The 17,061-nt window shown below is 40.7% G+C and overlaps 1 protein-coding gene across 4 annotated transcripts in view; it reads left to right on the top strand.

The window, feature by feature from the left end:
• Nucleotides 1-5,026, top strand: part of rasgrp3 (RAS guanyl releasing protein 3 (calcium and DAG-regulated)) — a 125,225-nt gene extending 120,199 nt beyond the window's left edge. For all 4 annotated transcript variants that reach the window (XM_041177530.1, XM_041177522.1, XM_041177514.1 and 1 more), the window contains one exon: nucleotides 4,452-5,026. In XM_041177530.1, the coding sequence (XP_041033464.1) occupies nucleotides 4,452-4,798 (347 nt within the window). In that variant the 3' untranslated portion in view covers nucleotides 4,799-5,026. The remainder of the gene's footprint in view (nucleotides 1-4,451) is intronic.
• The last annotated feature ends 12,035 nt before the right edge of the window (nucleotides 5,027-17,061 follow it).

The following is a 17,061-nucleotide window of genomic DNA, read 5'->3' on the forward strand; positions in this document are numbered from 1 at the left end:
TAAATAATTGGGCCCCAGCACTGATCCCTGTGGCACACCACTAGTTACAGGTTGCCATCCTGAAAATGCCAGCCTGAAAATGTACCCCTTATCCCAACTCTGTCTTCTGTTAGTTAGCCAATGCACTATCCATGCTAATATACTAGCCCAACACCACTGGCTGTTATTTTATTAAGTAGCCTTATGTGCAATACATTATTGAACATCTTTTGGAAATCCAAATATATTACATCTACTGGTTCCCCTTTATCTATCCTGTTTGTTACTTCCTCAAATAAATCTAATAAGTTTGTCAGGCATGCTATCCTTCATAAAGTCATGCTGATTCTGATTAGATTATGCATTTCTAAGTGCTCTGCTATTACATCCTTTTATAATAGGCTCCAACATGTTCCCAATGACAGATGTTAAGCTAACTAACCTGTTTTTTTTTGTCTCCCCTCCCTTTTTGAATAGGGCAGTTTTCCAACCTTCTGGGACTTTTCTAGAATCTAGGGATTCTTGGAAGATTATGACCAGTGCATCCACGATCTCTCCAGCTATTTCCTTTAATATCCTAGGATGCAATCGATCAGGTCCAGGGGACTTATCAGCCTTTACCCCCATTAATTTCCCTAGTACTTTTTCTCTATTGATATTTATTGTATTTATTTTCTGCCACCCCCATGCCCACCCCCCAATACACTGTAGCCTCTCCAATCTGGAATGCTTGGGTCCAAGACATTTCTGGGCTTTGGAATTCTCTGGATTATAGAATGGTGTTGGAATGCCTAAACATAAGCTGATATAAGTATTTACTGGAAACATAAAACAGTGATAAAATATAAGAACTAGGAGCAGGAGTAGGCAATTCAGCCCCTCGAGCCTGCCCCGCCATTCAATACAATCATGGCTGATCTCATTTCGGCCTCAACTCCTGTTTCCCGACCTCTCCCCATAACCTTTCAACCCGTTACTAATTAAAAATCTGTCTATCTCCTCTTTAAATTTATTCAGCGTCCCGGCATCCAATGCACTTCTGAGGTAGTGAATTCCACAGATTCATGACCCTTTGAGAAAAGTAATACCTCCTCAAATCTGATTTAAATCTACCACCCCTTAGCCTAAAACTATAGCCTCTCGTTCTAGTATGCCCCAGAAGGGGAAACATTCGCTCCATGTCTACTTTGTCTATCCCTTTTAGCATCTTAAGTGTTAAAAGTGGTTTTACTTATCCAAATATAGGGTGGAATGTTGAGGTGGGGGCGGGGCTGTAAAATGCAGCAAGCCGTTTAAAAAATTCTGCCCACTGTATCTTCCCTATTTCCACTCCCAAAGTACGACACCAAAATGATACCGATGATGTCGAGGGAGTGCTTGGGGTCTGCTCAAAAAATTTCCAGACGACTGGTGTTTCTGAACAATAGACTTCTGGACTGGAGAGGTTACCATGTAATAGTTCAGACTGTGCCTCTAACAGCGTACTGCATATGCGATTGTGTTCTCAATCTAGGTTATAAATGGAGCTGTTTTATTACTGGGACAATACTGCAAGTGTACAAGGCCCCTATGGAAAGCAGCCCTTGGTTATTTACACCAGTTTTCCTCCACTGAATGGACTCTACCTCAATCCTGTGTTCAGCACTCTGGAAGGCTTTAACGCATTTAGAAATAAGCTTAACTTTAATTACCAGTTTAGCCTTGTTGAGGAAAAATCTACAATGGACATTCCTTTCCTACACAGTCATCCAACTGGATAACAGCTTGATTGGACAGTTTCCAATATACATCCCAGGAAGCTATCTTAAAATTCAAGGAAATTAGATCATTTCATTATGTTTTTGGATGATATTAAGGCAAAATGGTTGTTTTATTCCTTGGTAGATTAATTGTGAGTATGATATTGGAGATTTATCAAAGCTATCACATATCCTCCACATGCCCAGCTTTCAGCGCACAGTTCCTGCTGCACAATCCACTTTCCATGTGAATCATATTACTTTCTTCATGTTCATTGACTTGTTAGTGCTGTTATCTCAACTAAGCCGCCCTATAGCAAAATAAAACATGCTGTTCTTACACGATAGCCATTCATTCAAAATGGCTTGCTTTTGGTGAAACCTCCTACACTCCTTACCTATTTAGTGACTCAGCTTGCTTTTGGTCAGAAAGAACTTGCATTTTTCTTTTTTACAGAGCTATAAATCATATCTCCATGGAATACCTTTGAAGTGTAGTCACCGTTGTAATGTAGGAAACCTAGCAGCCAAGTTGTGCACAGCAAGCTCCCACAAACAGCATTGTGATAATGGCCTGATGATCTTTTAATCAATGTTGATTGAAGGCTAAACATCGGTCAGGGTACCAGGGATCGCTCACCTGCTCTTCTTGAAAATAGTGCCAAGGGATCTTTCATGCCATCCTAAGAGGGCAGGTGAGGCTTCCGTTGAACACCCAACCTGAAAGGCAGCAGCTCTGGCAGTGCAGCACTCCCTCAATATCCCACTGGAGTGTCAGCCCAGATTATTAATGCCAAAGCCTTAGAATAGGACTTGAGCCCACAGCTTTCCTCATTCGAGGCAAGAGTGCAATCAACTGAGCCAAGTTGACACTGCACTCCAAGTGACTTCCCAAAGGTTGAAATTTCTCTAATCCTTTATCAAAAGACAAATTGCATTTGTTGTCAGGAAATAATGAGCCTGTACTGGGAGGGATGGTTCTTCCAAATTCCCAATGTAACTGTGATGGGAGAGTATTGGAACCTTGGACAAACAGTATAAGCAGCTGAATACAGTCATTGACATTGCTTTTCCAAGGGTTCAAATACTCTCCCACCAAAGTTGCAGCTTGAGATTGAAACAAATCAGGGTTAATGTATTTGAATATCCCTGTCAATGGTGCGTCTCCAGTTTAGGCCTCTTGCACAGCCCCTGCTTCCTTCATCCCTCCATTGATGGCCATGCCTTCAGCTGCCCAAGCCCTAAAGTCTGGATTTCCTTCCCTTAACCTCTCCACCTCCCAATCTCTCTAACTCCCTTGTAAGACACTCATTTTTTCTTTCATTCATTCATGGGATGTGGGTTTCGCTGGCTGGGCCAGCATTTATTGCCCATCCCTAGTTGCCCTTGAGAAGTTGGTTGTGAGCTGCTGCCTTGAACCGCTACAGTCCCATGTGGTGTAGGTACACCCACAGCGCTGTTAGAAAAGAAGTTCCAAGATTTTGACCCAGCGACAGTGAAATCCTACCTCTTTGACCAAGCTTTTGATCATCTGTCCTAATATCACCTTATGGTCACTCGATGTCAAATTTTGTTTGATAATGCACTTGTGAAGCACCATGGGACATTTTACTACTTTAAAGGTGCTATATAAATGCAAGTTGTTGCTGTCACGTTGCAGGTGCCGTTTTGAGATTGCTACCCACTTTAAGTTAGATAGCGTTGACAGATCTCAGTTACGCTGCTGGCTCCGGATTGCTGTCAGGTCACAGCAGATCTCTGTCCTCACATGCAGTCACAGAGCACCGTAGACAGGATAATTAGCCTGTTGTTAACATTAAAAATTACAGTACAGTTGTGCTGATGGTATTGACATCTACTGAGTACTATCGGGAACTAAACCTTTGAGAAGATGATTGTAGCATTTTGAGGTAGCAAAACACTTCCATTGTCTCAGCATTATTGCACAGTATGTTGATGATGAATTGTCCCGTCACTTTGGCAGATGAGTGTTCAGCAAATAAAGAAAAAGACTGGTTTATAGTCTAGGTTGATGCCTCGTGTGATGTTAGGTCAAGTCTCAATTTGCATAACCAATTGCAAATACAGCATATGATGTCAGTTTTGAAGGGATGGATGGATGGAGACTTGGCTTTGTGCCATGCTTGTTTGTCCTGAGGCACTTGACTTTTCTCCTTTTAAATGTCAAATATTAGGTCATCTTTTATGTGTAATTACCAGGTCACCGTCAACCCTGTTATTATTCATATGCATTGTTATTTTGTGAAGTTGTTAATTGAGACAGTCATTGCTGAGAATTTGTTTCATGTTTCTACAGCACAGAAGGTGGTCATTCAGCCCATTGAGTTATTACCAGCTCTCTGTAGAACATTCCAACAGTCACATTCCCCTGCTCTATCCCCATAGCCCTGCAAGTTTATTTCATTCAAGTGCCCAATCAATTTCCTTTTAAAATCACTGATCATCTCCTCTTCCACCAGCCTTGTAGGCAGCAAGTTGCAGGCCATTATTACTTGTTACATAAAGTTCTTCCTCGCATCCCCTGCATCTCTTGCCTAGTTACTTTGACGTTTTGAGCTCACAGTTTAGGATAAATAAGTTCCTCACCTTTAGTTTATTTCATGCTCGTTGATACTTCAATCGTGGCTCATGTCCCTCCTCAATCTTCAGTTCTCCAGGTGGACTTTGGCGAGTCCCTCAATAATTTTCAATCTGTATTTTCTTCATTTGCAGTTCAAGATGGAGCCGTGTTTAATTTCCCCCACAGTACCAGAAACCAAGCCATCGACGGCAGGTCAATCACACTAATGACTGGTTCCGCTCAAAAGATCTCTGTGCGGTTACAGAGAGCCACAGCCAGCCAGGCCACACAGACAGAGCCCCTGTGGCAGGAGAGCGGGTGGGCCGCTGGCGACTCGGGCTCGCACACCTTCCCAAAAATGAAATCAAAATTCCAAGGAAAAGGGGGAAAGGACAGGGGCTTTGCCAAGTGGGAAAACGAGAAGGTCAGCACATGTGCCAAAACAGAGGAAGAACATGAGCCACTCCAAAATGGGACAGACACAGATGAAGAGCAATGAAAGTGCATAACTCAAGGTAAAAATTGAGCGAACTCAATACAGCCCCAAGCGATATTGGAATGAATAACTGACTAGCGCTACTAAGTCTATGAAGTTGAGGTTATTATAGATGGTTTATTTAATCATTGATTTGTAACTGCTTTGTTGTATTTGTCATTTTTCATAAAACACATTTCTCAAACCTCTTTCTGGCAAATGTCATTAAAGTGATAAAGCATTTGTATAAAATACCATACCTATTGTTCCTTCACTTGTGTTGTCTACCAAAATCTTCACATGCCTGTGCCCATCACACCTCAGCTCTGTCACTCCTGATATGTAAAGCATACACCACACACTGGCAGTTGATTGCTCTGCTATAACTACAAAATTGATCAAATGATCACAATTCAACATGTTGGAAAAGCACCAGTCAAAACCATGAAGGTGGGCGCATGAATCTCAATGAGAATCCCACAAGCAATCCAGCAAGTGCTACTAATAAAAAGCAAGGTCAACCAGGAAAATGCCTCCAAATTAATCAAAATCCTTGTAGCTGCCATTTTTGATCTTCTATTGAAAGTAACTGGAATTTATTATTGTTTAAAACTTGGAGCACAGGCATCACTTCTTTATCTTTTTCTGAGGTAGTTTTGCTGAAAAATAACAATGCCAATTACTGTATTCAAGTGGAGCATATTTAAATGTGATAAATAAAACTTTAAACAATACCACATTTAAAGTGGAATTGTTATATTTTCACATTCTAAATTGTTTCAGATACCTCTGTAGTTTGTCGTAACATCAGGCAAACGCTAGTGCGCAGGTATATCAAGCAGGGCACTGAGGCAAGGGGGCAAAAAGCTTCCTTCACTGTCCCTTGGGAAACGATGATGAGGGGCATTACAATTCTTCGGGATTCTCTGAAGTCTAAGGTTTTATTTAAGGGTTCCTAATTGTTCCATTAATTGTTCAGTTGGTCAGAAATGGGCAGCAAAATATCATTCAGGTCACTGCTCATGCTGTGCAGCAAGGCCAAGCCTTACTTTAAGGCAATCTGCTGTGCTGGGATTAGGAGAGAAATGAGGAATGGTTCCTGTGTTGGACCTGCACGATGACAGGGAGCTGCCCAAAACACAATTTCCCACTATTGGGGAAGCCAATCTGTTCAATTGCTGCTATTTATAATTCAGCTGAAAGAAAATCTCTGGACTATGTTGAGCTAAAAAAGGCTATGGGCAGGGCAGAAGTTTCTCTTTGCCACAGCTGAGCCAGACTGATTTTTTTTCCCCCCAGGTCAAGGATTTTAAGTGATTTTTGGGTAGAATCCAGTAGCCTTTCTGCTCCGGTTGTCCACCTTTAGAGGCAAAGAGTGGGATTGATACAGTACCTGTTGCAACACAGCACTGAGTAAAGATGTACAGGAACACTTTTAATAATGGAAAAATGGATTTTCCTGCTTTGCTTAGTGTATCTGTGACCAGTTACACTAGGGTGAGATAGGCCTTTTAGGTTACCTGCCCCCCACCTCCCTGACAGCAGGACATGAGGCTATAGTGTTTCTCGCATGCTCTCTCTTACCAAAGTGATGTGTTTTCCATTTTCTGCACATCCAATTACAACAGTGTCACCCGTATTTGAGGAGGTCTTGCAGCACAGTGGGTTGCACCTCTGCCTCTGAGCCAGAAGCTCCAGGTTTGAGTTCCGGTCCAGGACTTGTAGGGAAAATTGTAGGATCGGTGGTGATTGCCAGGGACTAGTAGAAGGGCTCCCACATGATTTTCCTTCCATGCCCCACCAGATACACAGGCTAACTCGAGGAGTTCACTGCCAGATTACTTAAAGAGAATGGCCAGCTTGCAAACAGCATTGGCCCTGCCTGCAGCAAGTCAGAAAGAAACTGGTTAAGCTGTCGATTACAAACGGACACACTGTCTGCAGAAAACAATGGTCCAAGTGCCAGAAACAAGAGACCTATCGCTGGGAAATCAAATTGCTATCTACTCAGCAGAACTCTGGTCTGGAGAGCCCATGTCGCCATGCCAGGTCAAGTAACCGTCATTATGCTGTTGTGGGTATATTTTGAAGCTGATCCTGTTTGCTGCAGGTAATACTTTGGTCTCACCAGCTTTTTAAAGTCAATACCCTACAGCGAGCTAAGGAGGTGGACATGTGGTTTTTTTTAAAAAAATAAAAATTTTCATGCTGATTGAGGTGAGAAGTGTTTGTGCTGGGAAAAATGGATTTCTTCCCAATGCAGGCACAGGCAACCAGTATCAAGCATTCCAAAAGCAAAACTGCAGCAAAGAAGCTCCTGTACTCAGCCCCACACGATCGTAGCCCTAACTGGCAACAAGCACTCTCTCTCAGCACCAGTACAGCAGTCTTTTTATTTTTCACACACCGACACCATGTGCAATCTCTCTTAGAAGTTAAAATAGTGAAAATTTTTGTTGGAACTGGACTTGGACTGTCCACATTAGTTTAAAATGGGGCCCCAGAAGCAACACAAACATGCACCTCAGCTCAACTTACAAAGATACTTAGCAGTAGACCAGATGTGTGACTGAGGGGGTGCCAACTCTGAACACATTCCTGGAGGTTTCAGCACAAGAGCTCCAATGGCTCCCGAAGTCAGGCCGCTTTTCTTTCCTGTCTTCAATATTTTGATAATTAGTAAACGAGTGTTTAAAAGGAGACATTTTTAATGCTCCTGAGTTTTCTCCTCATGCATTCAGGAAGTTAATCCTCAATTCTTGGAGATGCTAAGGTGATCATGAAGGGTAAATCTTAATGTGACTCCAGATTGCGTCATCAATTAGATTAGCTGGACTTAGTTAATGAACAATAGCTCATTGGAAAGACATTTACTCTGTGGGTCCATTTGTTGAGATGAAGAGATACAGAGTTAGCTGTACCAATTGCTGCACACCATGCAGATGCCCTGCTTAGAAACTGGGACTGAAAAGTAGTCAGGCTTTTTCATTTTGCACTGAGCATACTTTTACAAAACCTCCACTGCCTGCAAGAGATTGATGATTTCCGCAAGTGGTCCTGCCCACTTTTTTTGCCAGGTAACAATATTTTGTTTCTTTCCTCACAGGCACATCAGCCTCAGGCCAGGCTAATTTTAGTGTTCTAAATGTTCTGTGTGAATGTAGCGCAAGTGAAATTTGCACACACCATCTCCTGCGAATAATTCCATATATTTCTCTATTTGCTACGTAGTCATGAGCAGCAGCTTGAGCATCAGAAGTGTGAGAGAAGGGGTGATCCAACTCTCCTGCACATTATAAAAGTTCATTTATATAATGCAAAATTTATATAATTTCTCAAGTCCCTGTGCCAGTCAAAATGGTGGGTTCCGAATAGTTCCAGTAACAAAAATCACTTGCCCTCTCAACTCCTAAACAGGATTTTGTTCTTGTAGTGCACATACTTCTGATGCATCAGTTAATTTTGATTCCATTCACATCATGCACCCCTCGTCTCTTATATACCTAATTGTTTATAAAAGTCAGTGCAATTACTTGCATTGGCAAATTCAAGTTAAACTGTGTGGCAATTGCATACTTTGTTATTTACAAAGTGGATGTAGATTGGTTTCCTGTGGTCTATGCTCCTTTCAGCCCATCATGCTCATGCTTTTAAAGAGCTGTTTAGAGGCCCAAGGCCTTACTCTTTCCCCGTAGCTCTGCTGATTTTCCCTTTGAAAAGAAAAGGCAGTGTCTCTTTTCAATGTTACTACTGAATCCATTTCCAGCAGCCTTTCAGGCAGTGTATTCCGCTGTAAAAAAACATTAGTTCACCAATTTTGCTAAATGATTAAATATCCAAATCTATATTGTCCAATTGAAGGTCAACCAGCCTGTCAGCTCCCTTCACCTGACTACTTAGCAATTTTTGACTCAATATATGGTATTTTTTGAAGTATAATGTTTCAACTCTAGTATTCTACAATTCCAAGTAGTTTATAAGCAGTAATAAAATGAAACAACAATGCGCACCCAAAATATTTAAGAAAATACTTTTCATTTTTCTGCCACTGAACTGTGTAATGTCTTTAAGCTACCACATTATCGTGACAATTCTAACTTTTATAGATGTTTATCGTAGTAATCAGGACGTTATACTGTTATCACAACCACAAAGGGAAATCAAATCAGTATACTTCTGCATGAAGATAGAACCAAGGATTGTCATATATCCCCTTTACAGGACACATATTTTACTGGAATATTTTAGTGATTCATCCAAAATCTGCTACTTGCCTCAGTCTCCTTCTGATAGTACCACAGCCGAACAAAAGCCAGCAGTCTGCCATCAACGAATACAACGTGGGGAAGTGTAGGAAGAATAGAGGCATAGACTATTTTCTAAATGGGGAGAGAATTCAGAAATCTGGAGTGCAAAGGGACTTGGGAGTCCTAGTCCAGGATTCTCTTAAGGTTAACTTGCAGGTTGAGTGGGTAGTTAGGAAGGCAAATGCAATGTTGGCATTTATTTCGAGAGGACTAGAATAAAAAAGCAGGGATGTGCTGCTGAGACTTTATAAGGCTCTGGTCAGACCACATTTAGAATATTGTGAGCAATTTTGGGCCCCATATCTCAGGAAGGATGTGCTGGCCCTGGAGAGGGTCCAGAGGAGGTTCACAAGAATGATCCCAGGAATGAAAGGCTTAACATATGAGGAACGTTTGAGGACTCTGGGTCTATACTCCATGGAGTTTAGAAGGATGAGGGGGGATCTGATTGAAACTTACAGAATACTGAAAGGCCTGGATAGACTGGACGTGGGGAAGATATTTCCATTAGTAGGAGAGACTAGGACCCGAGGGCACAGCCTCAGAGTAAAGGGAAGACCTTTTAGAACAGAGATGAGGAGAAACTTCTTTAGCCAGAGAGTGAATCTATGGAATTCATTGCCACAGAAGGCTGTGGAGGCCAGGTCATTGAGTGTATTTAAGACCGAGATAGATAGGTTCTTGATTGGTAAGGGGATCAAAGGTTACGGGGAGAAGGCAGGAGATTGGGGTTGAGAAACTTATCAGCCATGATTGAATGGCGGAGCAGAGTCGATGGGCCGAATGGCCTAATTTCTGCTCCTAGGTCTTATGAAATTGCACTCATTCTACTATAGCACAACCTCAAGCTGGTCCATTTCCAGAATGCCTGGGGTTCCTTAAAATTTGACTTTTCCTGGTTATTGTATAAGATAATCCATGCATATTTACTGAGTAATCTTTCTTCATAGTTATGCTGTACAGGACTGCAAAGCAACTACACCTTATGAAAAGCTCTTGCTGTCCAGAAATGTAACAAAAACAGAATTTACTGTGGACAATGCAACACTTGCATTTAATCATTATTGGACATTTGTGCCCAGTTTACATTCCTAAATGCTGCTGTGCATTGTCACCATAACTAGCTGTGGCTTCAAAAGTAAGTAAACAGATGAAGAACATAACTAGGAACATTATGGGCTGGACTTAACCTGAAGTGTACTGTAAATGACACTGAAGTGAAGCTCTAATCACCCTGTGAAGGTCAGAGTGTCCTTGGAACATCTCCAGTTCACCGCAAATTCAAAGTATGTAACTCCACCGAGATGATAGGATTTTGGTGCATGCGGTTTAAAAAAAAAGTCTAAAACAAACTCCAATATTATTCAGGCAATTATTATACACAGGCCCTGAAATTTGTGTCATATTCTCTGTGATCATGCAGGATCTTGGCAGACAGTGCCCTCTGCTGATCATGCCAGAGTTTGTAAGGTTAGTAGGAAAGCACCACATTCCTGAGTCAAAGCGCTGCAAATGTCACACGCAGGACACTGGCCCTCAATTGCTTTATCAACATGAAGTCCAGTCGTGCTTTTTGGATGAGGGTGCAATGAAGGAAAGTAGGTGCTTTCGCCCAACCCCAGCCATCATTTATAAAAACAAAAAAACTGCGGATGCTGGAAATCCAAAACAAAAACAGAATTACCTGGAAAAACTCAGCAGGTCTGGCAGCATCGGCGGAGAAGAAAAGAGTTGACGTTTCGAGTCCTCATGACCCTTCGACAGAAATCAGCTCTTTCCTGGACTCGAACTCAGGTTCTGTCGAAGGGTCATGAGGACTCGAAACGTCAACTCTTTTCTTCTCCGCCGATGCTGCCAGACCTGCTGAGTTTTTCCAGGTAATTCTGTTTTTGTCCCAGCCATCATTTGCTTGGAAGGGGTGGTTGGAGACGTCACCTCTTGTAAGTCAGGAGGAAGCTTCCCAAAACAGAGAATGCAGTGGTTGGATGAATGAATTAATGCTGCTTTTAACAATTATTAGGTTGTAACCTGCTACGACAGCAGCTTTTTGTTCATGGTGGATGACAAATGCTTTGTGCATCTAATTAAAGTGAAAGTTAATATTGTTAAATATGAGATAAAATTCATGGTTGATTTGGTAAGAAAGAAACTGTTCCATTGGAGACTGGAGCCTTTTCTTCAGTTAAATTTGCTTTCCAATCAGTTCAAGCTTGTAGCTTCTTGGAGTTTAATATATATCACTTAGAAGCAGTGTGTTGAATGGGTGGGAAAACACATCTCACTTTTTCTTCAAATCGTGCCACTGGATCTTTTACAAGTCAACCATAGAAGGGACTCTACCTCTTAGTAGAGGATGGCATCATTAAGCATCACTCCAGTACTGCACTGGAACATCAGCCTACATTATAAACTCAAGTCAAGACACTTCTGCTGCATTATTTGAGATGGGGGAAAGCGTTACTGAAGCAGTACAAAATAAAAGCAATCTGGGTGAAAGCAAAGCACTGATTCACAACCTGCGAAGTAAAGACCCTACTTAGTGCCGAAAGCTACAGGGGCTGTCCAATAGGGAAATCGGGTCCACTGACAATTAAAAACAGCTCATCCCCAACTGACACAGCAGATTGAACTTGGCTTGTGGAGAGGATGATGCCACAGACAAAATACACTATTCTGGCATTGCTGGATCCTGGTTCAAACACAACACAAACAAATGGTATGTTATCTAAGATTTTTTTGTCAAACACATTTACTCACTGTTGTTTTTCTATCAGACAGGCAGACTGCCATCCATAACACTGAATACAGTTAAAGCTTCCAGTCACCCAACAGGAGGGTATTTCCATTGTTGCCCCTAAATGTGCACATCTCAGTTTTGTCTACAGCCTGATGTAAATTATTCCGTTCTGACGAAGAAAGGATTTGTGAAAATAAGCTAGATTATATTATTTGAACAGCCACATACTGTAGCAGAAACCCAAGAGCTCAGAATTCGGCAGCTGTCTATCTCAAACATGAGAAGATCTGAGTGCAGAAGCCACTGGAATAATAATTTATTAATCCAGGAAGAAGGACTTGGTTGTGAGTTCAAAAAACAGAAACCTAAGCAGAGATGGGAGATATCTTTAAGACAGAGGTAGATAGATTCTTGATAAGCAAGGGGGTGAAGGGTTACCGGGGGTAGGCAAGAATGAGGTGAAAATCAGGTCAGCGATGATCTTATTGAATGGTGGAGCAAGCTTGAAGGACTGAGTGGCCTACTCACATGTTCATATGGATAGTATCAAGCTAACTACATCAGCATGGTTTCAAACAAAGAAAATAAACTGAACCTATGGGTGTTACTTTTACAAGTTGCAAACACCTTAGCAATTCACATAATAACCACAACTAGCACAATATTAACTCTAAGTAAATGGGTTTCCAGTGAGATAAAAATGATGCCCAGCATTTCTGGTTGTGGTTCTTTTGATGGTTTGAGTAGACTCAGAAAGGGAACTGGTCTGCAGAGGAAACAAGCAATTAAAATTCCTTCCTCAAAGTTTAAAATGGTATCGCTATGGTTGTATAAAACAAGGATGAAAACAGTGGATTTAAGTGCATCAGGACAACTGGAATATCTGCACCACAATTATTAATGGGAAATATCAGGAAAACCCAACATACCCATTAACGATTGTGCTCAAACATCAGCCTTTCTGACGATGCGTTAAAAAAAAGAGTGGATTAAGTACAGATCAATAATTTTGCATGGTAGCCCTGCTTTATGCCAGAATCAGCATTGTATGCATGATCTCAGTAATGAAGCAGAGCTGGGTCAAAGAGTTGCTCTCTAACTCCCATAGTCACAACATACCCAACTTAGTCACGTGAAGTGGGGCCATCATTTTTATTTTAAAAGTGCTAGTACAGTACTTGAAAATTGCTGGAGAGAGAAACATGTTACTGAAACTTTTCAGCTTGCTTTTTATCAGGATAAACACAAGAATGCCAAATTTCAAACAATCACAACTTACAGTACAGGAGAAAAAGGGTGCTGATTGGTTGGCGAGTCAACTCTGATTGGTCAATACATTATCATGGTGAAAGCAAAGAACTATAGGATCCCTATGCTTCCAGTAATTCAAGATAATTCATCCAAGTTTTATTTCAAATTAAGACTAGTAAGATTAGGCAGAAATCAGGTATATTTAGATCAAAACACTGGAGTTTCCCTTTAATCAAACACTTTTAATTTCTGCAAACTTCCATCAAGAGCCAAAATAATTTCTCTCATTCTGCTTTACAAATTCTTGTTACTTTAATACAGCCAGTTGATTATGAAATTATTAATTTAGTAATGCTCAACAACCTTAAGTTTTCTGATTTTAGACACCCAAGTTTTAGCTGTGGTGTCATTACTTATGCTTTGAAGCATGGCATCTTTAACTTCAATGTTTAGCCTAAGGCTGAGCGTATGCCCCAATTGAAACTTCTTTGTCTAGGCTTTTAAAGTATTTGTAATGCAATAAAACAAGTTATAATTTCGAAGTTGATGAAAAGTTGGCACCTTTTTAAAATATCTGTTTATTTGAATTGCGTTCCCTTGATTCTTATGCCTTTATGCAGTTGTCAGACAGCGAGTCTCCTTGAACTTAAAGACACAATCAGCTTACTGTTTTGTAGTTGTACTTGCAGCTCAGTGTGATAAATACTGTCACATTTCTTCTCCCCCCCACCCCCCACCAAGGTTTGCTTGAGCATGAAGTGTTTAACCCAGAGCCCTGTTCACATTGTTAAACTCATTGTACAGGCACACCCAAATGTGAAATGTGCAGCTTTTTAAGTGTTTACTTTTTAAAACTTAAGCAGTCTCCACACTCAAGGTCACCCTCCTAGTAATTAGTACATTGTCCTTTCAACTCATGAAGACCTGGAATTAAAATTAAATCCAGATGACAGGAGGACATTTTTGTTTCATTTGCCAGGTTTAAGGGTGCTTTGTGAAATAAAAATTTGGATTATCTTCTGATGGGTCCTTACAGGCTCTTCACTCCAAGTTATGTTATGCCTGTGCTTGATATGGGTGGCCAAAATATTCTATGGCCCAGTACAATCATCAACCCATTGAGCCCAAGAATTAATCACAAAACAACTTGGATTCCTTTGCAACATGTGCTCAAGCTACAGTGTATATACATTCCCAGAAGAATTTGGACAGAGAACGCAAATGGCAAAGTCCATTTAGCTCGAGTTACTTCCCCATCATAGAATTCTATGGAAGAGGTGCCCAAATTCCTATGACATTTCAGTTTTCTGGTGTTCAAAGCAAAACCTCAAACAGATCTTTTTACAGTTGCAAAGATCATTTGGAATTAACTGTGGTTAATTTTGGAATGTAGCCAATTGAACTGTTCTGAATAAATTTACAGGAATTTCAGCACTCTATTTGAAATTCATGGTAATGAACTCCTAATTAGCAAGTCTGTGCCAAAATAAACCTGAAAGTGACCACCTGGGCATGAAGTTTGCACTGTAAATGCTGTGGAACTACAGACTTTCACGTAAACATTTATGCTCACAATTGTGTGAAGCTAATTATCTAAAAGGGTACTACACCTTATTGGAATTTAATTTTAGATGTTGGTCAAGGGAGGGATGAGAGAGAGGAATAAGTTATGGGGACTCAGGACAAATGTGATAATAATTAAAAATCAACAATCCTATGTTTTAATACCCCATTAAAATTGACCATTTATACATTAACATAAGATCCACAACAAGGATCAGAGATTATTGATCAGGACTGGAAATCCTTGTCAAACTCTCTCCCATAGCAGCCAGTTACAGTGCTCCTACAAAATTAACTCCCTGTTAGAAAGCTTTTGAAACCTAACAGTTTAAAGCAGAGAAAGAGTCCATTGCACCTATGCTGGCTATTTCTGAAAGCAATCCAAAACTACTTCCATTGCCATTCATCTTCCTGTGTTTCAACTACTTATACATTTAATTAATTTATCTTTGTTTAGCTTCAAGAGGAGAACTTTGATATTGCTGTAGTTAGAACCATTAGTCTGCCCAGATTACTCACTGTACACAAATCAAACAAGATAGGAATGTGTTCATTTTACAATTGCAAAGGTAAAAGCTAAATAAAGTGGGCAAAAAAGCTCCCCCTTATCAAAACTACAACCACTTGCATTTATAGAGCACCATTAACGCAGTAAAAAGTCCCAAGATGCTTTACATGGAAGGTAGAGTTAAGAGCAACTTATTACTACTAGAAGGAACTTACTTGATCCAAAAGTGTGGAAAACAACACATTAAAATGATGATTTAAGAAAAAAATCCATTTCTTGCTGCAGTTAACAGTAACACAATGGTCACAGCATTTGTTATTTCATGGTGTTGCAGCGAGTACCCATGTCCCTTCCTCAAAGCCATGAAAATCCAAAGAAAGAACAGTTTTTGGTTGGTTTTTGAAGCAATGTGCCCCAATTCAAAATGGTGGACTTGAGTGTTAATGTAGATATTACAAATGCAAATTCTCCCTTTCTGTTGCTTTTCAGACAATATAATCCAATTAAAAGACCAATTTGAAAACAGTATTAGGATAAGGGTGATACTTCTGTAATACAAACACCAGATAAAGGGTAGTTGAAATCTGACAAAAGTAGAACCTAATTGTGTAAATCAATGACAAAAAACCCTAAAATGTAAGGCTGTACACAATTTTAGAAACTATATTACAGGTAGCATACAGAACTTGAGTATTGCTGAAAAGAAACCTGCTGTCTGAGCTTTTCATCTTGCATTCATCAGGTCAGATTCCCAAGAATAACAAATGTAAAGGGAACAATTTATACCACATGAGACGAGGATGTTGATTGGCAGAGTTCTCTTGCTAACCAATCAGCATCCTCTCATGCAGTATAAATTGTTGTTCCCTTACATTTGGTATTCTTGCAAATCTGTCCTGACGAGTGCAAGACAAAAAGCTTCGAAAGCAGGTCTATTTTTTCAGCAGTATTTCAAAAATATAACTTCCATATTCTCTATCAATACATTATACCAATTAATCCACGCTGGACAAAGAATGCTGGTTCTCCCTCTCGCCCAACACAATCAGATGTTCTATCTTTAGGAAAACGTGAAACATATAAGCAGCATTGTACTGTGAGGATGAGACAATCACATCAATTGTATTAGTAATTTTTAAAAAATCCAATGCATCCTCCTATCCTCTGAAATTGCATTAATACCTTACAGCCAGAGCAGCACTGTATTACATTAAGAATGTTTTGAAACCAGGAGAGCTATGATTTTGTGTTGCTCCATTCAAAGAACTTGCTTCAAGTATAATGCAGATTACTTGTGATGAGGGGAGAAACTAATTATGCATTTAAATTTTAAGCACAATTTTTAGCACCAGGATGAAATGTCCTTATGATGTTTATAAGCAAACCTTCTACAGAGAAGCCTACGGCTACACCCGCACCCAGGGAGGGCCTGTAACTCTGCCTGGAGGACTGGCCCCTCAGCCTGCTGCTGCGTGCCCACCTCCAGGCAGTTTAAAGTGCCCAACCCCTCACCCCTGGGAATCTGGAGGGCCAATGGGAAAATCCTAGCAAGCTTCCTTTCAGGCCCTTAATGATTCCAATTGGCTGCCCAATCTGCAGGAATGGGTAAAAATTCCCAGCACTGTGAACAGGGCCTCCAATTTTGGCACACCTGCCATTGCTGTTACTTTCAGGCCTCGTCTGGCTGGCAGGCCTGAAAATTCTGCCCATGATGTCCTTCATTAAAACTTCTGGGCTTTTGTTTTGATGTAGATAGTATGCCATGGAATCAAATACAAAATCTGAAGAGTGATTGGTAAGGCTAGTGACTGTCACAGGAAAAACTCGACCCAGGTTCAAGCAGGGCTAGGGGGCAACTTGCCCTCTGCTGGTTCTGCTGTCCAGTTATTCACATTCAGACATTACTGCTCATTTCCACCCA

This window comes from Carcharodon carcharias, chromosome 2 (genome assembly GCF_017639515.1).
Source record: "Carcharodon carcharias isolate sCarCar2 chromosome 2, sCarCar2.pri, whole genome shotgun sequence".
Lineage (NCBI taxonomy): Eukaryota > Metazoa > Chordata > Chondrichthyes > Lamniformes > Lamnidae > Carcharodon > Carcharodon carcharias.